Source organism: Carcharhinus amblyrhynchos, unplaced genomic scaffold, assembly GCF_965287045.1.
Source record: "Carcharhinus amblyrhynchos unplaced genomic scaffold, sCarAmb.v2.hapA scaffold_48, whole genome shotgun sequence".
In the NCBI taxonomy this organism is placed as follows: Eukaryota; Metazoa; Chordata; class Chondrichthyes; order Carcharhiniformes; family Carcharhinidae; genus Carcharhinus; species Carcharhinus amblyrhynchos.
The window spans coordinates 495,001-519,614 of NW_027649789.1; the positions used below are offsets into that span (position 1 = coordinate 495,001).

A 24,614-nucleotide genomic window follows, 5' to 3' on the forward strand; every position below is an offset into this window, starting at 1 on the left:
CTGAGGGGATAGGGAGACGGGAACTGTGCTCCGAGTGTGGGTCTAACCGAGGGGATAGGGAGACCGGAACTGTGCTCCGAGTTGGGTCTAACCGAGGGGCTAGGGAGACGGGAACTGTGCTCCGAGTGTGGGTCTAATCGAGGGGATAGGGAGACGGGAACTGTGCTCCGAGTGTGGTCTACTGAGGGGATAGGGAGACGGGAACTGTGCTCCGTGTGGGTCTAACCGAGGGGATCGGGAGACGGGAACTGTGCTCCGAGTGTGGGTCTAATCGAGGGGATAGGGAGACGGGAACTGTGCTCCGTGTGGGTCTAACTGAGGCAATAGGGAGACGGGAACTGTTCTCCGAGTGTGGGTCTAACCGAGGGGATCGGGAGACAGGAACTGTGCTCCGAGTGTGGGTCAAATCGAGGGGATAGGGAGACCGCAACTGTGCTCCGAGTGTGGGTCTAACCGAGGGGACAGGGAGACAGGAACTGTGCTCCGGGTGTGGGTCTAACTGAGGGGATAGGGAGACGGGAACTGTGCTCCGAGTGTGGCCTAATCGAGGGGATAAGGAGACGGGAAGTGTGATCCAAGTGTGGGTTGTGCCGAGGGGATCGGGAGACGGGAACTGTGCTCCGAGTGTCGGTCTAACCGAGGGTGTAGGGAGACGGGAACTGTGCTCTGAGTGTGGCCTAATCGAGGGGATAAGGAGACGGGAAGTGTGATCCAAGTGTGGGTTGTGCCGAGGGGATCGGGAGACGGGAACTGTGCTCCGAGTGTGGGTCCAACCGAGGGTGTAGGGAGACGGGAACTGTGCTCTGAGTGTGGGTCTAACCGAGGGTGTAGGGAGACGGGAACTGTGCTCCGAGTGTCGGTCTAACCGAGGGGATAGGGAGATGGGAAGTGTGCTCCGAGTGCCAGTCTAACCGAGGGGATCGGGAGACGGGAACTGTGCTCCGAGTTTGGGTCTAACCGAGGGGATAGCGAGACGGTAACTGTGCTCCGAGTGTGGGTCTAATCGAGGGGATAGGGAGACGGGAACTGTGCTCCGAGTGTGGTCTACTGAGGGGATAGGGAGACGGGAACTGTGCTCTGAGTGTGGGTCTAACCGAGGGTGTAGGGAGACGGGAACTGTGCTCCGAGTGTCAGTCTAACCGAGGGGATAGGGAGACGGGAACTGTGCTCCGAGTGTCGGTCTAACCGAGGGGATAGGGAGATGGGAAGTGTGCTCCGAGTGCCAGTCTAACCGAGGGGATCGGGAGACGGGAACTGTGCTCCGAGTTTGGGTCTATCCGAGGGGATAGGGAGACGGGAACTGTGCTCCGAGTGTGGGTCTAATCAAGGGGATAGCGAGACGGTAACTGTGCTCCGAGTGTGGGTCTAATCGAGGGGATAGGGAGACGGGAACTGTGCTCCGAGTGTGGGTCTAATCGAGGGGATAGGGAGACGGGAACTGTGCTCCGAGTGTGGTCTACTGAGGGGATAGGGAGACGGGAACTGTTCTCCGAGTGTGGTCTAACCGAGGGGATAGGGAGACAGGAACTGTGCTCCGAGTGTGGTCTAACCGAGGGGATAGGGAGACGGGAACTGTGCTCCGAGTGTGGTCCAATCGAGGGGATAGGGAGACGGGAACTGTGCTCCGAGTGTGGGTCTAATCGAGGGGATAGGGAGATGGGAACTGTGCTCCGAGTGTGGGTCTAACTGAGGGGATAGGGAGACGGGAACTGTGCTCCGAGTGTGGGTCTAACTGAGGGGATAGGGAGACGGGAACTGTGCTCCAAGTGTGGGTCTAACTGAGGCGATAGCGAGACGGGATCTGTGCTCTGAGTGTGGTTCTAACCGAGGGGATAGGGAGACGGGAACTGTGCTCCCAGTGTGTGTTTGATTGAGGGGATAGGGAGACGGGAACTGTGCTCTGAGTGTGGGTCAAACCGAGGGGATAAGGAGACAGGAACTGTGCTCCGAGTGTGGTCTAATCGAGGGGATAGGGAGATGGGAACTGTGCTCCAGTTGTGGGTCTAACCGAGGCGATAGGGAGAAGGGAACTGTGCTCCGAGTGTGGGTCTAATCGAGGGGATAGGGAGACCAGAACTGTGCTCCGAGTGTGGGTCTAACCGAGGGTGTAGGCAGACGGGAACTGTACTCCGATTGTGGGTCTAACCGAGGGGATAGGGAGACAGGAACTGTGCTCCGAGTGTGGGTCTAATCAAGGGGATAGGAAGACGGGAACTGTGCTCCGAGTGTGGGTCTAACCGAGGGGACAGGGAGACGGGAACTGTGCTCCGAGTGTGTCCTCATCGAGGGGATAGGGAGACGGGAACTGTGCTCTGAGTGTGGGTCGAATCGAGGGGATAGGGAGACGGGAACTGTGCTCCGAGTGTGTGTCAAACCGAGGGGATAGAGAGACCCGAACTGTGCTCCGAGTGTGGTCCAATCGAGGGGCTAGGGAGACGGGAACTGTGCTCCGAGTGTGGTCGAACTGTGGGAATCGGGAGACGGGAACTGTGCTCCGAGTGTGGGTCTAATCGAGGGTATAGGGAGACGGGAACTGTGCTCCGAGTGTGGGTCTAATCGAGGGGATAGGGAGACGGGAACTGTGCTCCGAGTGTGGTCTACTGAGGGGATAGGGAGACGGGAACTGTGCTCCGAGTGTGGGTCTGTCCGAGGGGATAGGGAGACTGGAACTGTTCTCCGAGTGTGGTCTAACCAAGGGGATAGGGAGACGGGAACTGTGCTCCGTGTGGGTCTAACTGAGGCAATAGGGAGACGGGAACTGTTCTCCGAGTGTGGGTCTAACCGAGGGGATCGGGAGACGAGAACTGTGCTCCGAGTGTGGGTCAAATCGAGGGGATAGGGAGACCGCAACTGTGCTCCGAGTGTGGGTCTAACCGAGGGGACAGGGAGACGGGAACTGTGCTCCGGGTGTGGGTCTAACTGAGGGGATAGGGAGACGGGAACTGTGCTCCGAGTGTGGGTCTAACCGAAGGGATAGGGAGACGGGAACTGTGCTCCGAGTGTGGTCTAATCGAGGGGATAAGGAGACGGGAAGTGTGATCCAAGTGTGGGTTGTGCCGAGGGGATCGGGAGACGGGAACTGTGCTCTGAGTGTGGGTCTAACCGAGGGTGTAGGGAGACGGGAACTGTGCTCCGAGTGTCAGTCTAACCGAGGGGATAGGGAGACGGGAACTGTGCTCCGAGTGTCGGTCTAACCGAGGGGATAGGGAGATGGGAAGTGTGCTCCGAGTGCCAGTCTAACCGAGGGGATCGGGAGACGGGAACTGTGCTCCGAGTTTGGGTCTATCCGAGGGGATAGGGAGACGGGAACTGTGCTCCGAGTGTGGGTCTAATCAAGGGGATAGGAAGACGGGAACTGTGCTCCAAGTGTGGGTCTAACCGAGGGGATAGGGAGACAGGAACTGTGCTCCAAGTGTGGGTCTAACCGAGGGGATAGGGAGACAGGAACTGTGATCCGAGTGTGGGTCTAATCAAGGGGATAGGAAGACGGGAACTGTGCTCCAAGTGTGGATCTAATCGAGGGGATTTGGAGACAGGAACTGTGCACCGAGTGTAGGTCTAACCGAGGGGATAGGGAGAAGGGAACTGTGCTCCGAGTGTGGGTCTAACCGAGGGGATAGGGAGACGGGAACTGTGCTCCGAGTGTGGTTGAACTGTGGGAATCGGGAGACGGGGACTTTGCTCCGAGTGTGCGTCTAACCGAGGGGATAGGGAGACGGGAACTGTGCTCCGAGTGTGGGTCTAATCGAGGGGATAGGGAGACGGGAACTGTGCTCCGAGTGTGGTCCAATCGAGGGGATAGGGAGACGGGAACTGTGCTCCGAGTGTGGGTCTAATCGAGCGGATAGGGAGATGGGAACTGTGCCCCGAGTGTGGGTCTAACCGAGGCGATAGGGAGAAGGGAACTGTGCTCCGAGTGTGGGTCTAACTGAGGCGATAGGGAGACGGGATCTGTGCTCTGAGTGTGGGTCTAACCGAGGGTGTAGGGAGACAGGAACTGTGCTCCGAGTGTGGTTCTAACCGAGGGGATAGGGAGACGGGAACTGTGCTCCCAGTGTGTGTTTGATCGAGGGGATAGGGAGACGGGAACTGTGCTCTGAGTGTGGGTCTAACCGAGGAGATAGGGAGACGGGAACTGTGCTCCGAGTGTGGGTCTAACCAAGGGGATAGGGAGACCGGAACTGTGCTCCGAGTGTGGGTCTAACCGAGGGGATAGGGAGACCGAAACTGTGCTCCGAGAGTGGGTCTAACCGAGGGGATAGGGAGACGGTAACTGTGCTCCGAGTTTGGGTCTAATCGAGGGGATAGGGAGACGGGAACTGTGCTCCGAGTGTGGTCTACTGAGGGGATAGGGAGACGGGAACTGTGCTCCGAGTGTGGGTCTGTCCGAGGGGATAGGGAGACGGGAACTGTGCTCCGAGTGTGGGTCTAATCGAGGGGATAGGGAGACGGGAACTGTGCTCCGAGTGTGGTCTACTGAGGGGATAGGGAGACGGGAACTGTTCTCCGAGTGTGGTCTAACCGAGGGGATAGGGAGACAGGAACTGTGCTCCGAGTGTGGGTCTAACCGTGGGGATAGGGAGACGGGAACTGTGCTCCGAGTGTGGTCTACTGAGGGGATAGGGAGACGGGAACTGTGCTCCGAGTGTGGGTCTAATCGAGGGGATAGGGAGACAGGAACTGTGCTCCGAGTGTGGTCTAACCGAGGGGATAGGGAGACGGGAACTGTGCTCCGAGTGTGGTCCAATCGAGGGGATAGGGAGACGGGAACTGTGCTCCGAGTGTGGGTCTAATCGAGGGGATAGGGAGATGGGAACTGTGCTCCGAGTGTGGGTCTAACTGAGGGGATAGGGAGACGGGAACTGTGCTCCGAGTGTGGGTCTAACTGAGGGGATAGGGAGACGGGAACTGTGCTCCAAGTGTGGGTCGAACTGAGGCGATAGGGAGACGGGAACTGTGCTCCCAGTCGCTGCTTCATTGAGGGGATAGGGAGACGGGAACTGTGCTCCGAGTGTGGGTCTAATCGAGGGGATAGGGAGACCAGAACTGTGCTCCGAGTGTGGGTCTAACCGAGGGTGTAGGGAGACGGGAACTGTACTCCGATTGTGGGTCTAACCGAGGGGATAGGGAGACAGGAACTGTGCTCCGAGTGTGGGTCTAACCGAGGGGATAGGGAGACGGGAACTGTGCTCCGAGTGTGGGTCTAATCGAGGGGATAGGAAGACGGGAACTGTGCTCCGAGTGTGTGTCTAACCGAGGGGATAGGGAGACGGGAACTGTGCTCCGAGTGTGTCCTTATCGAGGGGATAGGGAGACGGGAACTGTTCTCTGAGTGTGGGTCGAATCGATGGGATAGGGAGACGGGAACTGTGCTCCGAGTGTGGTTCTAACCGAGGGGATAGGGAGACGGGAACTGTGCTCCGAGTGTGTGTCGAACCGAGGGGATAGGGAGACCGCAACTGTGCTCCGAGTGTGGGTCTAACCGAGGGGATAGGGAGACGGGATCTGAACTCTTGAGTGTGGGTCTAACCGAGTGGGTAGGGAGACGGGAACTTTGCTCCGAGTGTGGGTCTAATCGAGGGGATAGGGAGACGGGAACTGTACCCCGAGTGTGGGTCTAACGGAGGGGATAGGGAGACGGGAACTGTGCTCCGAGTGTGGGTCTAACCGAGGGGATAGAGAGACCCGAACTGTGCTCCGAGTGTGGTCCAATCGAGGGGCTAGGGAGACGGGAACTGTGCTCCGAGTGTGGTCGAACTGTGGGAATCGGGAGACGGGAACTGTGCTCCGAGTGTGGGTCTAATCGAGGGGATAGGGAAAAGGGAACTGTGCTCCGAGTGTGGGTCTAACCGAGGGGATAGGGAGACGGGAACTGTGCTCCGAGCGTTTGTCTAACCGAGGGGATAAGGAGACAGGAACTGTGCACGGTGCTCCGAGTGTGGTGTAACCGAGGGGATAGGGAGACTGTGTGTTACTGAGGTTAATCTCTCTCTCACCTTTGTGACATTCTGGCAATTTGTACTTCAGTTTTGCGTTCTTCCACTTGTTATGTTCTGTACAAATGTACACAGCTAGAGACCAGAGGGAGAGACAGAGAGAGAGAGAGAGACAGAGACAGGCTGAGAACAAATCCCAGATAATCGGATCCACATTTACCCAAACCATCGCAGTGTCACACACCCTCCCCCGGCACTCTGAAATATCCCCCTCCACCTCGATTTCATCATTCTAACCCCCTCCCCTACCCCCCTGGGGCGGAGGCTGGAAGGGGAGCGAGGGAGACAGGGAGAGGGCGGGGGGAGCGAGGGAGAGGGGGAGAGGGCTGGGGGATCGTGGGAGACAGGGAGAGGGCGGGGGGAGCGAGGGAGACAGGGAGAGGGGAGCGAGGGAGACAGGGAGAGGGCGAGGGAGAGAGGGAGAAGGGGAGAGGGCGGGGGGAGCGAGGGAGACAGGGAGAGGGCGGGGGAGACAGGGAGAGGGCGAGGGGAGCGAGGGAGACAGGGAGAGGGCAGGGGGAGTGAGGGAGACAGGGAGAGGGCACGGGGAGCGAGGGAGACGGGGGGAGGGCAGGGGGAGCGAGGGAGACGGGGAGAGGGCAGGGGGAGTGAGGGAGACAGGGAGAGGGCGGGGGGAGTGAGGGAGACAGGGAGAGGGCAGGGGGAGTGAGGGAGACAGGGAGAGGGCGGGGGGAGTGAGGGAGACAGGGAAAGGGCAGTGGGAGCGAGGGAGATGGGGAGAGGGCGGGGGGAGCGAGGGAGACGGGGAGAGGGCAGGGGGAGTGAGGGAGACAGGGAAAGGGATGGGGGAGTGAGGGAGACAGGGAGAGGGCGAGGGGAGTGAGGGAGACGAGGAGAGGGCGAGGGGAGCGAGGGAGACAGGGAGAGGGCAGGGGGAGCGAGGGAGAGGGCGAGGGGAGCGAGGGAGACAGGGAGAGGACGAGGGGAGCGTGGGAGACGGGGAGAGGGTGGGGGAGCGAGGGAGAGGGGAAGAAGGTGGAGGGAGTGAGGGAGACGGGGAGAGGGCGAGGAGAGCGAGGGAGACAGGGAGAGGGCAGGGGAGCGAGGGAGACGGAGGGAGGGCAGGGGGAGCGAGGGAGACAGGGAGAGGGCAGGGGGAGCGAGGGAGACAGGGAGAGGGCAGGGGGAGCGAGGGAGACAGGGAGAGGGCGGGGGGAGCGAGGGAGACAGGGAAAGGGATGGGGGAGCGAGGGAGACGGGGAGAGGGCAGGGGGATCGAGGGAGACAGGGAGAGGGCGGGGGGAGTGAGGGAGACAGGGAGAGGGCGGGGGGAGCGAGGGAGACAGGGAGAGGGCGGGGGGAGCGAGGGAGACAGGGAGAGGGCAGGGGGAGCGAGGGAGACAGGGAAAGGGATGGGGGAGCGAGGGAGACGGGGAGAGGGTGGGGGGAGCGAGGGAGACAGGGAGAGGGCTGGGGGAGCGAGGGAGACAGGGAGAGGGCGGGGGGAGCGAGGGAGAGAGGGAGAGGGCGGGGGGAGCGAGGGAGACGGGGAGAGGGCAGTGGGAGCGAGGGAGACAGGGAGAGGGCGGGGGGAGCGAGGGAGACAGGGAGAGGGCGGAGGGAGCGAGGGAGACAGGGAGAGGACGAGGGGAGCGTGGGAGACGGGGAGAGGGTGGGGAGCGAGGGAGAGGGGAAGAAGGTGGAGGGAGTGAGGGAGACGGGGAGAGGGTGGGGGGAGTGAGGGAGACGGGGAGAGCACAGGGTGAATGAGGGATGGGCCTCAGAGTATGGGATTTACAACAGCTAATTTTGGATTTCATCAAATTGCTCCCAAACCCATGCCAAAATTGCCTAATATTATGATCACTCTTTCCTGGATCTCCCAGCTTAGCAAGGTCACGAACCGTCCCAGTTTCAGCCAACAACACTGGGCTAGAAATATTCTCTTCCTGGTTGTGTCCTTGGTAGAATGAACCAGAAGTTTACCCGACTCTGAAGCTGCTTCTCTCGGTCTGGGAACAATCGCTCCAATTTACCAGGGGAACTCTTCACAGCGTTCCTTATCGCACAGGTTTGCTGCTTACCCGACATGGCCATCCTTTGATATCAGGACGGCTGACGTTTCTCCCCATCATTCTCAAAAATAAAACTATCACTGGTGGCACCCCCCCAACCCCAGGCCCGCTCGCGATCTCCTCAGTTAACCCGGTAAACATTGCGAACACGATCTTGGTCGCCTTGTAACCATAACCCGGAGGCCGGTGGGTGGAGCACAATCGACACAGCTCACTCAGAGAAGAATAAGAACAGCGTGTCATCGAACGTTCAGTGAGTGTCCGGTGAATTTGGCTGGCAATACACCTGTATCCCCAAATTCCACCAACGTCAGGTTACAGGCTGCCCTAGAATATTTCAGCCCAATAGTCAGCAGAAGGGGATGCACGATTTTCTTTTTGGTGGGCGGGGGGGGGGGGCGTGTTTTCTCAATCGATTACACTTTGATGGTTCGCCCCGGGACACCAGCGTTACCTACCCTCCTCGGGATCCTCGAGGTGGTAGATCGGGCCATCGCAAACATACTTGATCACGGAAAGATAGGTGTCATCATCGTGATGAGACAGATATGCATAATGTCCGTGAGAAATATTCGCAGGAACGCCGCAGTGAACTGAAACAGGAGGAGAGACAGAGAGAGAGAGAGAGACGGAGAGGGAGTGCAGTGAGGCACAGATCAGTAACGCATTTAGTCCTTCAGCTCCCACCCACAGTGGGGCGCTCCCTCAGCACTGACCCTCCCACAGTGCGGCGCTCCCTCAGCACTGACCCTCCCACAGTGCGGCGCTCCCTCAGCACTGACCCTCCCACAGTGCGGCGCTCCCTCAGCACTGACCCTCCCACAGTGCGGTGCTCCCTCAGCACTGACCCTCCCACAGTGCGGTGCTCCCTCAGCACTGACCCTCCCACAGTGCGGCACTCCCTCAGCACCGACCCTCCCACAGTGTGGCGCTCCCTCAGCACCGACCCTCCCACAGCGCGGTGCTCCCTCAGCACCGACCCTCCCACAGTGCGGTGCTCCCTCAGCACCGACCCTCCCACAGTGCGGCTCTCCCTCAGCACTGAACCCCCAAAGTGCGGCGCTCCCTCAGCACCGACCCTCCCACAGTGCGGCGCTCCCTCAGCACTGACCCTCTAACAGTGCGGTGCTCCCTCAGCACTGACCCTCCCCACAGTGCGGCGATCCCTCAGCACTGACCCTCTAACAGTGCGGTGCTCCCTCAGCACTGACCCTCCCCACAGTGCGGCACTCCCTCAGCACTGACCCTCCCACAGTGCGGTGCTCCCTCAGCACTGACCCTCCCACAGTGCGGCGCTGCCTCAGCACTGACCCTTCCACAGTGCGGCGCTCCCTCAGCACTGACCTTCCCACAGTGCGGTGCTCCCTCAGCACTGACCCTCCCACAGTGCGGCACTCCCTCAGCACTGAACCCCCAAAGTGCGGCGCTCCCTCAGCACCGAACCTCCCACAGTGTGGCACTCCCTCAGCACTGACCCTCCCACAGTGCGGCACTCCCTCAGCACCGACCGTCCCACAGTGCGGTGCTCCCTCAGCACTCACCCTCCCACAGTGCGGCACTCCCTCAGCACCGATCCTCCCACAGTGCGGCACTCCCTCAGCACCGACCGTCCCACAGTGCGGTGCTCCCTCAGCACTGACCCTCCCACAGTGCGGCACTCCCTCAGCACCGATCCTCCCACAGTGCGGCACTCCCTCAGCACCGACCGTCCCACAGTGCGGTGCTCCCTCAGCACTGACCCTCCCACAGTGCGGCACTCCCTCAGCACCGATCCTCCCACAGTGCGGCACTCCCTTGGCACCGACCCTCCCACAGTGCGGCGCTCCCTCAGCACTGACCCTCCCACAGTGCGGCACTCCCTCAGCACTGACCCTCCCACAGTGCGGTGCTCCCTCAGCACTGACCCTCCCACAGTGCGGCGCTGCCTCAGCACTGACCCTTCCACAGTGCGGCGCTCCCTCAGCACTGACCTTCCCACAGTGCGGTGCTCCCTCAGCACTGACCCTCCCACAGTGCGGCACTCCCTCAGCACTGAACCCCCAAAGTGCGGCGCTCCCTCAGCACCGACCCTCCCACAGTGTGGCACTCCCTCAGCACTGACCCTCCCACAGTGCGGCACTCCCTCAGCACCGACCGTCCCACAGTGCGGTGCTCCCTCAGCACTGACCCTCCCACAGTGCGGCACTCCCTCAGCACCGATCCTCCCACAGTGCGGCACTCCCTCAGCACCGACCGTCCCACAGTGCGGTGCTCCCTCAGCACTGACCCTCCCACAGTGCGGCACTCCCTCAGCACCGATCCTCCCACAGTGCGGCACTCCCTTGGCACCGACCCTCCCACAGTGCGGCGCTCCCTCAGCACTGACCCTCCCCACAGTGGATCCCCTTGGATCCCATGCCCTCTCACTTTCTCAAGAAGCCTTGCATTGGGGGGACCTTATTGAAGGCCTTGCTGAAGTCCATATAAACCACATCCACCACTCTTCCTTCCTCAATGTGTTCACTCACATCTTCAAAAAACTCAACCAGGCTCGTAAGGCACGACCCGCCCTTGACAAAGCCGTGCTATTTTTGGTCACACTATACCTCTCGAAATCTTCATAAAGCCTGCCTCTCAGGATCTTCTCCATCAACTGACCAACCACTGAGGTTAGACTCTCTGGTCTATCATTTCCCGGGCTCTCCCTATTCCCTTTCTTGAGTAAAGGAACAACATCCTCCGGAACCCCTCCCGTCTCCATTGACGAGGCAAAGATCATCGCCAGGGGCTCTGCAATCTCTTCCCTGGCCTCCCACAGTAACCTGGGGAACATCCCATCCGGTCCTGGCGACTTATCCATCTCGACGCTATTCAAAAGCTCCGACACATCCTCTTTCTTAACGTCCACACACTCAATCTTTTCAGTCCGCCCCGAAACCTGCCCAAACAACCACCCAGATCCTTTTCCCTCGGGAATCCCAGAGTAAAGTATTCATGAAGCACCTCTGCTATTTCTCCCGGTTCCACACAGACTCTCCCCGTTCTCCTTTTCTCGGTTCCATCCCTTCAAATCTCATCCTTTCCCTCTTCACATATCTGTAAAAGGCCTTGGTGTTCTCCTTAACCTTATCCGCCAAGGCCTTCTCATGACCCCTTCTGGCTCTCCTCATTTCCTTCTGAACTTGCTTCCTACAAGCCTCATCCACCTCTCGATCCCGAACATCTCCCAGCTCCCTCAATCTTTCGGAAGCTTTTCTTTTCGAGTGGATTTGTCTCAGCTCCCGAGCACCATGGTTCCCGTGAACCGACCAAAACTTCCCTGTCTCATTGGAACGCGGTCGCGCAGAGCTCCGGACAAACATTCCTTGAAAATCTGCCACCTTTCTTCCACGCGTTTCACTGAGGGAAAACTCCTTCCAATTTACGCCTCGAATTTCCTGCCTGATGGTGTCATATTTCCCCTCACTCCAGATGAAAACTTCCCAAGATAGCTTGTTCCCAGTTCCCTCGAGTGCGAGTGTGAAGGAGACAGAGTTATGATCACTATTCCCCTAATGCTCCCCCACAGAGAGATCCGACACTTGTCCAGGTTCATTCCGCAAAGCCAGATCTCCAGAGAGCCCAGAATACGAAACCTTGCAAACACACTCACCATCCTTGTGTGTGATATCCTCAGCTTCATCAGCTGGATAAAAAATAGATGGAAATAAAACACTGTTAGACCCAGTTCCCAAAATCCACCGGTCCCTGGGAAGTTATTCCCACAGTGCGGGGCTCCCTCAGCACTGACCCTCCCACAGTGCGGCGCTCCCTCAACACCAACCCTCGCACAGTGCGGCGCTCCCTCAGCACTGACCCTCCCACAGTGCGGTGCTCCCTCAACACCTACCCTCGCACAGTGCGGCGCTCCCTCAGCACTGACCCTCACACAGTGTGGCGCTCCCTCAGCACTGACCCTCCCACAGTGCGGCGCTCCCTCAGCACTGACCCTCCCACAGTGCGGCGCTCCCTCAGCACCGACCCTCCCACAGTGCGGCGCTCCCTCAGCACTGACCCTCCCACAGTGCGGCGCTCCATCAGCACTGACCCTCCCACAGTGCGGCACTCCCTCAGCACCGACCCTCCCACAGTGCGGCGCTCCCTCAGCACTGACCCTCCCACAGTGCGGCGCTCCATCAGCACTGACCCTCCCACAGTGCGGCACTCCCTCAGCACTGACCCTCCCACAGTGCGGCGCTCCCTCAGCACTTCCAATCCAATATAATCTACCCTTATTCAGATCCACAACAGGATCTCCCCAGAGCGCAGAGCAATAAATATTGCAAAAACACTCACTGCCATGGTGCCCCCTGGGGCTGATTTGAAAACCTGGTTAAAACAAAAGATTGAAATAAAACATTGTTAGAAACTGTTACAGGCATGAAATTATCCTGGAGGCATTCTCCCACAGTGCGGCGCTCCCTCTGCACTGACCCTCCCACAGCGCGGCGCTCCCTCAGCACTGACCCTCCCACAGTGCGGCGCTCCCTCAGCACTGACCCTCCCACAGTGCGGCGCTCCCTTTGCACTGACCCTCCCACAGCGCGGCGCTCCCTCAGCACTGACCCTCCCACAGTGCGGCGCTCCCTCAGCACTGACCATCCAACAGTGCGGCACTCCCTCAGCACTGACCCTCCCACTGCGCGGCGCTCCCTCAGCACTGACCCTCCCACAGCGCGGCGCTCCCTCAGCACTGACCCTCCCACAGTGTGACACTCCCTCAGCACTGACCCTCCCACAGTGCGGCGCTCCCTCAGCACTGACCCTCCCACAGTGCGGCGCTCCCTCAACACTGACCCTCCCACAGTGTGACACTCCCTCAGCACTGACCCTCCCACAGTGCGGCACTCCCTCAGCACTGACCCTCCCACAGTGCGGCGCTCCCTCAACACTGACCCTCCCACAGTGCGGCGCTCCCTCAGCACTGACCCTCACACTGTGCGGTGCGGGAAGGGCAGGACTGGCAGCTGAATGTTGCTGGGTACAAGTGTTTTAGGTGTGACAGAGGAGGGTTGAAGACAGGTGGAGGGGTGGCACTGTTTGTCAAGGAAAACATCACAGTAGTGCAGAGGGAGGACAATATGCAAGAGATAGGGATTGAGTCACAGTGGGTGGAGTTGAGGAATACAAAGCGAGAGATTACATTGCTAGGGGTGTACTATAGGCCACCCAACAGCCTGAGGTCAGTGGAGGAAGGCATTTGCAGGGGCATTTTGGACATGTGCAGGAAGAATAGGGTGGTTGTAGTGGGTGACTTTAATCTTCCCAGAGTGAATTGGAGGGGGCCTAGAGCTGGGGGTACGGAGGGAGAGGAGTTTGTGAAATGTGCTTTGGAAGGGTCTCTAGAGCAGTATGTAACTAGTCCGACTAGGGGAGGGGCTATACTGGATTTAGTGTTGGGTAATGAGCCGGGGCAAGTGGTTGAGGTAGAGGTAGGCGAGCATGTGGCTAACAGTGACCACAAGTCCGTCTACTTTAGGATAAAAATGGAAAGGGACGAGTGCCGGCCGAACGGGAGTGTGCTGAACTGGGGAAAAGTGAGCTATGGCAGGATTAGGAGGGAGCTGCAGGACACTGATTGGGAGGGACTGTTAGCTGGCAGGTCCACGGTTGGCAAGTGGGAGGCTTTTAAGGGCAAAATGAAATGGTTGCAGGGGAGGTATGTTCCGGTTAAGAGGAAGGATGGGAAAGGTAGGATTAGAGAGCCGTGGATTACAGGGGGTATCGAAGACTTGGTCAGGAAGAAGAAGGAGGCGTATGTTAGGTCGAAACGACTGGGTACGGAGAGTGCGCTGGAGGAATATAGAGAGAGTAGGAGGGAGCTAAAAAGGGGAATTAGAAGGAAGAGAGGGCATGAAATGGCTTTGGCTGGGAGGATTAAGGAAAATCCAAAGGCATTTTATTCCTATATTAGAGGCAAGAGAGTAGTTAGAGGGAAAATTGGTCCTCTTAGGGACAAAAGTGGGGAGTTATGTATTGAGGCGGAGGGAATGGGGGAGCTCCTGAATGAATACTTTGCGTCGGTATTCACGAAGGAGAGGGGTTCGGAATCGTGCAGTGTCTTGGAGGGAGCTGAGGATCAGCTGCAGGAAATATCTATTACGAGGGAGGAAGTGCTAGGGCTTTTAGGTAGCATTAGGACGGATAAAGCTCCGGGGCCTGATGGTATTTATCCCAGGCTGCTTAGGGAGGCGAAAGATGAAATTGCTGGGCCTCTGGCGCAAATCTTTGTCCCTTCTTTGGACACAGGTGAGGTCCCAGAAGACTGGAGGGTGGCAAATGTGGTACCGCTGTTCAAAAAAGGTAGTAGGGATAACCCTGGGAATTATAGGCCGGTGAGTTTGACATCGGTGGTAGGAAAATTAATGGAAAAAATACTTAGGGGTAGGATGTATGAGCATTTGGAGCGTTGCGATCTGATTAGGGATACGCAGCATGGCTTTGTTAGAGGGAGGTCTTGCCTTACGAATCTGGTGGAATTCTTTGAGGAGGTGACAAAAACGGTTGACGATGGGAGAGCCGTTGATGTCATCTATATGGATTTCAGTAAGGCGTTTGACAAAGTCCCTCATGGTAGGCTGGTAGAAAAGGTTAAGGCGCATGGGATACGAGGCCAGGTAGCTAGGTGGATTGAGAACTGGTTGGGTAATAGGAGACAGAGGTTAGTGGTGGAGGGGACTTTGTCCGGCTGGAGGCCAGTGACCAGTGGTGTGCCGCAGGGCTCAGTACTGGGACCTCTCCTCTTTGTAGTCTACATAAATGACTTGGAAGAGAGCGTAGGTGGTGTGATCAGCAAGTTTGCTGATGACACCAAGATGGCAGGGTTGGCGGGTACTGAAGCGGATTGTCAGGTGATACAACAGGATATAGATAGGTTGGTGCAGTGGGCAGATAGGTGGCAGATGGAATTTAATCCTGACAAATGCGAGGTGATGCATTTTGGAAGGAATAATGTAGAGAGGAGCTATGTGATAAAAGGTAGACAAATTAGGAGTATAGAAATACAGAGGGACCTGGGAGTGCAGGTTCACAAATCCATGAAGGTTGCGACACAAGTGGAGAAGGTTGTTAGGAAGGCTTATGGAATGCTAGCCTTTATAGGAAGGGGCATAGAGTATAAAAGCTGCCATCTAATGCTTCAGTTGTATAGAACGTTGGTTAGACCGCATTTGGAGTACTGCGTCCAGTTCTGGTCACCTTACTACCGGAAGGACGTGGAGTCTCTGGAAAGGGTGCAGAGGAGGTTTACCAGGATGTTGCCTGCCGTGGAGGGGCTGGGGTACGAGGAAAGGTTGGAGAAACTGGGACTGTTCTCCTTGGAAAGACGGAGATTGAGGGGGGACATGATAGAGGTATATAAGATACTGAAGGGAATAGACAGAGTCAATAGTGAGAGACTGCTCCCTAGACTGGGTACAAATACGAGAGGACATGATTTAAGGGTGAGGGGGGAGAGGTATAATTTGGAAGTGAGAGGAAGATTCTTTACGCAGAGAGTTGTAGGGGTATGGAACGTGCTACCGAGTAGGGTGGTGGAGGCAGGAACGTTGGACTTGTTTAAGGTTCAGTTAGACAGACACATGAGTGAAACGAGGATGGAGGGTTATGGTAGGGGTTATTGAATAAGGGTTAGAACCTCGGGAGACACTGGAAAGGCAGGCTTGTGTGATTAACGTTTTTGTCTTTTTTCCGCAGGTGGAGGTCCACCTCGTTGTCAAACGAGGGGCATGCACACGGTGGGTCGTGCGTGGGCTGCTCTTGGAGGTTCCGGGAGTGGCCTAGTACTTTGTATCGGTGTGTGTGCTTGATCCTGGACCGGTAGACGGGCACCGCAACAGCTCGGTGACTAGCACTGCTAGCTGTGCAGATACATGGATTTGGGCCTGTGTCTGTGGGAGTTTGTGCATTCTCCCTGTGGATGCGTGGGTTTCCTCCGGGCGCTCCGGTTTCCTCCCACACCCCAAAGATGTGCTCTTAGGCTGATTGGTTTTACCAAATTGACACGATTCTCCCCTGAATCTGGCTAAGTCAGGGGTTCTATTTGTAGATACGCAGGGTAGAATAGGTGTAGGGTGATGCGGCGGCGCGGGCACGTTGGGCCAAAGGGCCTGTTTCCCGTGCTGGGTTGTACTTTGTTGACCCTCCCACAGTGCGGCGCTCCCTCAGCACTGGCCCTCCCACCTTCTGACGCTCCCTCAACACAGACACTCCCACAGTGCGGCACTCACTCAGCACTCACACTCCCAAAGTGCGGCGCTCCCTCAGCACTGACCCTCCCACAGTGCGGCGCTCCCTCAGCAATGACCCTCCCGCAGTGCTGTGCTCCCTCAGCACTGACCCTCCCACAGTGTGGCGCTCCCTCAGCACTGACCCTCCCACAGTGCGGCGCTCCCTCAGCACTGACCCTCCCAAAGTGCGGCGATCCCTCAGCACTGACCCTCCCAAAGTGCGGCGATCCCTCAGCACTGACCCTCCCCACAGTGCGGCGCTCCCTCAGCAATGACCCTCCCGCAGTGCTGTGCTCCCTCAGCACTGACCCTCCCACAGTGCGGCACTCCCTCAGCACTGACCCTCCCACAGTGCGGCGCTCCCTCAGCACTGACCCACCCACAGTGCAGCGCTCACTCACCCCTGACGCTCCCACAGTGCGGCGCTCCCTCAGCACTGGCCCTCCCACCTTCTGACGCTCCCTCAACACAGACACTCCCACAGTGCGGCACTCACTCAGCACTCACACTCCCATAGTGCGGCGCTCCCTCAGCACTGACCCTCCCACAGTGCGGTGCTCCCTCAGCACTGACCCTCCCACAGTGCGGAGCTCCCTCAGCAATGACCCTCCCGCAGTGCTGTGCTCCCTCAGCACTGACCCTCCCACAGTGCGGCACTCCCTCAGCACTGACCCTCCCACAGTGCGGCGCTCCCTCAGCACTGACCCACCCACAGTGCAGCGCTCACTCACCCCTGACGCTCCCACAGTGCGGCGCTCCCTCAGCACTGTCTCTCCCACAGTGCGGCGCTCCCTCAGCACTGACCCTCCCACAGTGCGGCACTCCCTCAGCACTGACCCTCCCACAGTGCGGCGCTCCCTCAGCACTGACCCTCCCACAGTGCGGCACTCCCTCAGCACTGACCCTCCCACAGTGCGGCGCTCCCTCAGCACTGTCTCTCCCACAGTGCGGCACTCCCTCAGCACCGACCGTCCCACAGTGCGGCACTCCCTCAGCACTGACCCTCCCACAGTGCGGTGCTCGTTCAGCACTGACCCTCCCACAGTGTGGCACTCTGTCAGCACCGATCCCCCACCGTGAGGCGGTCCCTCAGCACTGGCCCTCGCACAGAGTGGCCCTCCCTCAGCACAGTCCGTTCCACAGTGCGGCGGTCCCTCACCCCTGACCCTCCCACAGTGCGGCACTCTCTCAGCACACACACTCCCACAGTGCGGCGCTCCTTCAGCACGGACCCTCCCACAGTGCGGCGCTCCCTCAGCACTGACCCTCCCACAGTACGGCACTCCCTCGGCACTGACCCTCCCACAGTACGGCACTCCCACAGCACTGACCCTTCCACAGTGTGGCGCTCCCTCTGCACTGACCCTCCCACAGTGCGGCGCTCCCTCAGCACTCACACTCCCACAGTGCGGCGCTCCCTCAGCACTGACCCGCCCACAGAGCGGCGCTCCCTCAGCACTGACCCTCCCACAGTGCGGCACTCCCTCAGCACTGACCCTCCCACAGTGCGGCGCTCCCTCAGCACTCACACTCCCACAGTGCGGCGCTCCCTCAGCACAGACCCTCCCACAGTGCGGCGCTCCCTCAGCACTGACCCTCCCACAGTGCGGCGCTCCTTCAGCACTGACCCTCCCACAGTGCGGCGCTCCCTCAGCACTGACCCTCCCACATTGCGGCGTTTCCTCGGCACTGACCCTCCCACAGTGCGGCGCTCCCTCAGCACTGACCCTCCCGAAGTGCGGCGCTCCCTCAGCACTGACCCTCCCACAGTGCGGTGCTCACTCAGCACTGGCCATCACACAGCGCGGCGCTCCCTAGCACTGACCCTCTCACAGTGCGGCGCTCCCTCAGCACCGACCCTCCTACAGTGTGGCGCTCCCTCAGCACTGACCCTCCCACAGTGCGGCGCTCCCTCAGCACCGACCCTCCCACAGTGCGGCGCTCCCTCAGCACCGACCCTCCCACAGTGCAGTACTCCCTCAGCACCGACCCTCCCACAGTGTGGCGCTCCCTCAGCACTGACCCTCCCACAGTGCGGTGCTCCCTCAGCACTGACCCTCCCACAGTGCGGCGCTCCCTCAGCAGTGACCCTCCCGCAGTGCGGCACTCCCTCAGCACTGACCCTCCCGCAGTGCGGCGCTCCCTTAGCACCGACCGTCCCGCAGTGCGGTGCTCCCTCAGCACTGACCCTCCCACAGTGCGGCGCTCCCTCAGCACTGACCCTCCCACAGTGCGGCGCTCCCTCAGCACTGACCCTCCCACAGTGCGGAGCACCCTCAGCACTGACACTCACACAGTGCAGCGCTCCCTCAGCACCGACCGTCCCGCAGTGCGGCGCTCCCTCAGCACTGACCCTCCCACAGTTCTGCGCTCCCTCAGCATCGACTCTCGCATAGTGAGGCGCTCCAGAGAACTGACACTTCCACAGTGCTGCGCTCCCTCAGCGCGGGCCCTCCCACAGTGTGGCACTCCCTTAGCACTTACCTTCCCACAGTGCGGCTCTCCCTCAGCACTGACCCTCCCACAGTGTGGCACTCCCTTAGCACTTACCTTCCCACAGTGCGGCTCTCCCTCAGCACTGACCCTCCCACAGTGCGGTGCTCCCTCAGCGCTGACCCTCCCACAGTGCTGCGCTCCCTCAGCACTGACCCTCCGACAGTGCGGCGCTCCCTCAGCACTGACCCTCACACAGTGCGGCGCTCCCTCAGCACTGACCCTCCCACAGTGCGGCGCTCCCTCAGCACCGACCCTCCCACAGTGTGGCGCTCCCTCAGCACTGACCCTCCCACAGTGCGGCACTCCCTCAGCACTGACCCTCCCACAGTGCGGCGCTCCCTCAGCACTGACCCTCCGACAGTGCGGCGCTCCCTCAGCACTGACCCTCCCACAGTGCGGCGCTCCCTCAGCACTGACCCTCCCACGGTGTGGTGCTCCCTCAGCACTGCCAATCCAATATAATCTACCCTTATTCAGATCCACAACAGGACCTCCACAGAGCTCAGAGCAATAAATATTGCAAAAACACTCACTGCCATCGTCCTCCCAGTGGTGATCATGAAAACCTGGTCAAAAAAAAGATTAAAATAAAACATTTTTAGAACCTGTGCCAGGTATGACCAAATCCTGGAGACAAATTCCCACAGTGCGGCGCTCCCTCAGCACTGACCCTCCCACAGTGCGGTGCTCCCTCAGCACTGACCCTCCCACAGTTCTGCGCTCCCTCAGCATCGACTCTCGCATAGTGAGGCGCTCCAGAGAACTGACACTTCCACAGTGCGGTGCTCCCTCAGCACTGACCCTCCCACAGTGCGGGGCTCCCTCAGCACTGACCCTCCCACAGTGCGGCGCTCCCTCAGCACTGACCCTCCCACAGTGTGGCACTCCCTCTGCACTGACCCTCCCACAGTGCGGCGCTCCCTCAGCACTGACTCTCCCACAGTACGGCACTCCCTCAGCACTGACCCTCCCACAGTGCGGCGCTCCCTCAGCACTGACCCTCCCACAGTGCGGCGCTCCCTCAGCACTGACCCTCCCACAGTGCGGCGCTCCCTCAGCACTGACCCTCCCACAGTGCGGAGCACCCTCAGCACTGACACTCACACAGTGCAGCGCTCCCTCAGCACCGACCGTCCCGCAGTGCGGCGCTCCCTCAGCACTGACCCTCCCACAGTTCTGCGCTCCCTCAGCATCGACTCTCGCATAGTGAGGCGCTCCAGAGAACTGACACTTCCACAGTGCTGCGCTCCCTCAGCGCGGGCCCTCCCACAGTGTGGCACTCCCTTAGCACTTACCTTCCCACAGTGCGGCTCTCCCTCAGCACTGACCCTCCCACAGTGTGGCACTCCCTTAGCACTTACCTTCCCACAGTGCGGCTCTCCCTCAGCACTGACCCTCCCACAGTGCGGTGCTCCCTCAGCGCTGACCCTCCCACAGTGCTGCGCTCCCTCAGCACTGACCCTCCGACAGTGCGGCGCTCCCTCAGCACTGACCCTCACACAGTGCGGCGCTCCCTCAGCACTGACCCTCCCACAGTGCGGCGCTCCCTCAGCACCGACCCTCCCACAGTGTGGCGCTCCCTCAGCACTGACCCTCCCACAGTGCGGCACTCCCTCAGCACTGACCCTCCCACAGTGCGGCGCTCCCTCAGCACTGACCCTCCGACAGTGCGGCGCTCCCTCAGCACTGACCCTCCCACAGTGCGGCGCTCCCTCAGCACTGACCCTCCCACGGTGTGGTGCTCCCTCAGCACTGCCAATCCAATATAATCTACCCTTATTCAGATCCACAACAGGACCTCCACAGAGCTCAGAGCAATAAATATTGCAAAAACACTCACTGCCATCGTCCTCCCAGTGGTGATCATGAAAACCTGGTCAAAAAAAAGATTAAAATAAAACATTTTTAGAACCTGTGCCAGGTATGACCAAATCCTGGAGACAAATTCCCACAGTGCGGCGCTCCCTCAGCACTGACCCTCCCACAGTGCGGTGCTCCCTCAGCACTGACCCTCCCACAGTTCTGCGCTCCCTCAGCATCGACTCTCGCATAGTGAGGCGCTCCAGAGAACTGACACTTCCACAGTGCGGTGCTCCCTCAGCACTGACCCTCCCACAGTGCGGGGCTCCCTCAGCACTGACCCTCCCACAGTGCGGCGCTCCCTCAGCACTGACCCTCCCACAGTGTGGCACTCCCTCTGCACTGACACTCCCACAGTGCGGCGCTCCCTCAGCACTGACTCTCCCACAGTACGGCACTCCCTCAGCACTGACCCTCCCACAGTGCGGCGCTCCCTCAGCACTGACCCTCCCACAGTGCGGCGCTCCCTCAGCACTGACCCTCCCACAGTGCGCTGCTCCCTCAGCACTGACCCTCCCACAGTGTGACACTCCCTCAGCACGGACCCTCCCACAGTGCGGCACTCCCTCTGAACTCACACTCCCACAGTGCGGGGCTCCCTCAGCACTGACCCTCCCACAGTGCGCTGCTCCCTCAGCACTGACCCTCCCACAGTGCAACGCTCCCTCAGCACTGACCCTCCCACAGAGCGGCACTCCCTCAGCACCGACCCTCCCACAGAGCGGCGCTCCCTCAGCACTGACCCTCCCACAGTGCGGCACTCCCTCAGCACCGACCCTCCCACAGAGCGGCGCTCCCTCAGCACTGACCCTCCCACACTGCGGCGCTCCCTCAGCACTGACCCTCCCACAGTGCGACGCTCCCTCTGCACTGACCCTCCCACAGTGCGATGCTCCTTCAGCACTGACCCTCCCACAGTGTGGCACTCCCTCTGCACTGACCCTCCCACAGTACGGCGCTCCCTCAGCACGGACCCTCCCACAGTACGGCACTCCCTCAGCACTGACCCTCCCACAGTGCGGCGCTCCCTCAGCACTGACCCTCCCACAGTGCGGCGCTCCCTCAGCACTGACCCTTCCACAGTGCGGCGCTCCCTCAGCACTGACCCTCCCACAGTGCGGCGCTCCCTCTGCACTGACCCTCCCACAGTGCGGCGCTCCCTCAGCACTGACCTCCCACAGTGCGGTACACCCTCAGCACTCACACTCCCACAGTGCGGCGCTCCCTCAGCACTGACCCTCGCATAGTGCGGCGCTCCCTCAGCACTGACCCTCCCACATTGCGGAGTTTCCTCGGCACTGACCCGAGTGAGAGTGTGAAGGAGACAGAGTTATGATCACTATTCCCTAAAATGCTCCCCCACAGGGAGATCCGACACTTGTCCAGTTTCATTCTGCAAAGCCAGGTCTCCAGAGAGCACAGAATACTAAACATTGCAAAAACACTCACCATGTCTGTCTGCGTTCTGCCCAAATTCATTGGAATCTGGTTAAAAAACAGATGGAAATAAAACGCTGTTAGACCCAGTTCCAAAATCCAACGTTCCCTGGGAAGTGATTCCAACAGTGCGGCACTCCCTCTGCACTGACCCTCCCACAGTGCAGCGCTCCCTCTGCACTGACCCTCCCACAGTGCGGCGCTCCCTCAGCACTGACCCTCCCACAGTGCGGCACTCCCTCTGCACTGACCCTCCCACAGTGCGGCGCTCCCTCTGCACTGACCCTCCCACAGTGCGGCGCACCCTCAGCACTGATCTTCCCACAGTGCGGCGCTCCCTCAGCACTGACCATCCCGCAGTGCGGCGCTCCCTCAGCACTGACCCTCCCACAGTGCGGCGCTCCCTCAGCACTGACCCTCCCGCAGTGCGGCATTCCCACAGCACTGACCCTCCCACAGTGCGGCGCTCACTCAGCACTGACCATCCCACAGTGCGGCGCTCCCTCAGCACTGACCATCCCACAGTGCGGTACTCCCTCAGCACTGACACTCCCACAGTGCTGTGCTCCCTCAGCACAGACCCTCCCACAGTGCGGCACTCCCTCAGCACTGACCCTCCCGCAGTGCGGTGCTCCCTCAGCACTGACCCTCCCACAGTGCGGCGTACTCAGCACTGACCCTCCCACAGTGCGGCGCTCTCTCAGCACTGACCCTCGCACAGTGCGGCACTCCCTCAGCACTGACCCTCCCACAGTGCGGCGGTCCCTCAGCCCTGACCCTCCCACAGTGCGGCATTCTCTCAGCACACACACTACAACAGTGCGGCGCTCCCTCAGCACGGACCCTCCCACAGTACGGCACTCCCTCAGCGCTGAACTTCCCACAGTACGGCACTCCCTCAGCACTGACCCTGCCACACTGCGGCGCTCCCTCAGCACTGACCCTCCCACAGTGCGGCGCTCCCTCTGCACTGACCCTCCCACAGTGCGGTGCTCCCTCAGCACTGACCCTCCCACAGTGCGGCGCTCCCTCAGCACTGACCCTCCCACAGTGCGGTACACCCTCAGCACTCACACTCCCACAGTGCGGCGCTCCCTCAGCACTGACCCTCGCACAGTGCGGCGCTCCCTCAGCACTGACCCTCCCACAGTGCGGCGTTTCCTCGGCACTGACCCGAGTGAGAGTGTGAAGGAGACAGAATTATGATCACTATTCCCTAAAATGCTCCCCCACAGGGAGATCCGACACTTGTCCAGTTGCATTCTGCAAAGCCAGTTCTCCAGAGAGCACAGAATACTAACCATTGCAAACACACTCACCATGTCTATCTGTGTTCGGCCCAAATTCATCGGAATCTGGTTAAAAAACAGATGGAAATAAAACGCTGTTAGACCGAGTTCCAAAATCCAACGTTCCCTGGGAAGTGATTCCAACAGTGCGGCAGTCCCTCTGCACTGACCCTCCCACAGTGCGGCGCTCCCTCAGCACTGACCCTCCCACAGTGCGGCGCTCCCTCAGCACTGACCTTCCCACAGTACGGTGCTCCCTCAGCACTGACCCTCCCACAGTGCGGCGCTCCCTCAGCACTGACCTCCCGCAGTGCGGCGCTCACTCAGCACTGACCCTCCCACAGTGCGGCGCTCACTCAGCACTGACCCTCCGACAGTGCGGCGCTCACTCAGCACTGACCCTCCCACAGTCCGGTTCTCCCTCAGCACTGACCCTCCCGCAGTGCGGTGCTCCCTCAGCACTGACCCTCCCACAGTGCGGCGCTCACTCAGCACTGACCATCCCACAGTGCAGTGCTCCCTCAGCACTGACCCTCCCGCAGTGCGGCGCTCCCTCAGCACTGACCCTCCCACAGTGCGGCGCTCCCTCAGCACCGACCCTCCCACAGTGCGGCGCTCTCTCAGCACTAACGCTCCCACAGTGCGGCACTCCCTCAGCACTGACCCTCCCACAGTGCGGCGCTCCCTCAGCACCGACCCTCCCACAGTGCGGTACTCGCTCAGCACTGACCCTCCCACAGTGCAGTGCTCCCTCAGCACCGACCCTCCCACAGTGCGGTGCTCCCTCAGCACTGGCCCTCCTACAGTGTGACACTCCCTCAGCACGGACCCTCCCACAGTGCGGAACTCCCTCAGAACTCACACACCCACAGTGCGGTGCTCCCTCAGCACCAACCCTCCCACGGTGTGGTGCTCCCTCAGCACTGCCAATCCAATATAATCTACCCTTATTCAGATCCACAACAGGATCTCCACAGAGCGCCGAGCAATACATATTGCAAAAACACTCACTGCCATCGTCCTCCCAGTGGTGATCGTGAAAACCTGGTCAAAAAAAAGATAGAAATAAAACATTTTTAGAACCTGTGCCAGGTATGACCAAATCCTGGAGACAAATTCCCACAGTGCGGCGCTCCCTCATCACTGACCCTCCCACAGTGCGGTGCTCCCTCAGCACTGACCCTCCCACAGTGCAGCGCTTCGTCAGCACTGACCCTCCCACAGTGCGGCGCTCCCTCAGCACTGACCGTCCCA

General features: G+C 59.9%; 1 protein-coding gene across 1 annotated transcript in view; it reads right to left on the reverse strand.

The window, feature by feature from the left end:
• The window catches only part of LOC145337397 (haptoglobin-like), a 28,586-nt gene extending 4,232 nt beyond the window's left edge, over positions 1-24,354 (reverse strand). Inside the window, exons 1-4 of the mRNA XM_080182175.1 lie at positions 24,306-24,354; positions 11,664-11,696; positions 8,491-8,625; positions 5,997-6,071 (exon numbers count right to left, since the gene is read on the reverse strand). Of these exons, the coding sequence (XP_080038301.1) occupies positions 5,997-6,071; positions 8,491-8,625; positions 11,664-11,696; positions 24,306-24,354 (292 nt within the window). The remainder of the gene's footprint in view (positions 1-5,996; positions 6,072-8,490; positions 8,626-11,663; positions 11,697-24,305) is intronic.
• Positions 24,355-24,614: the final 260 nt, after the last annotated feature.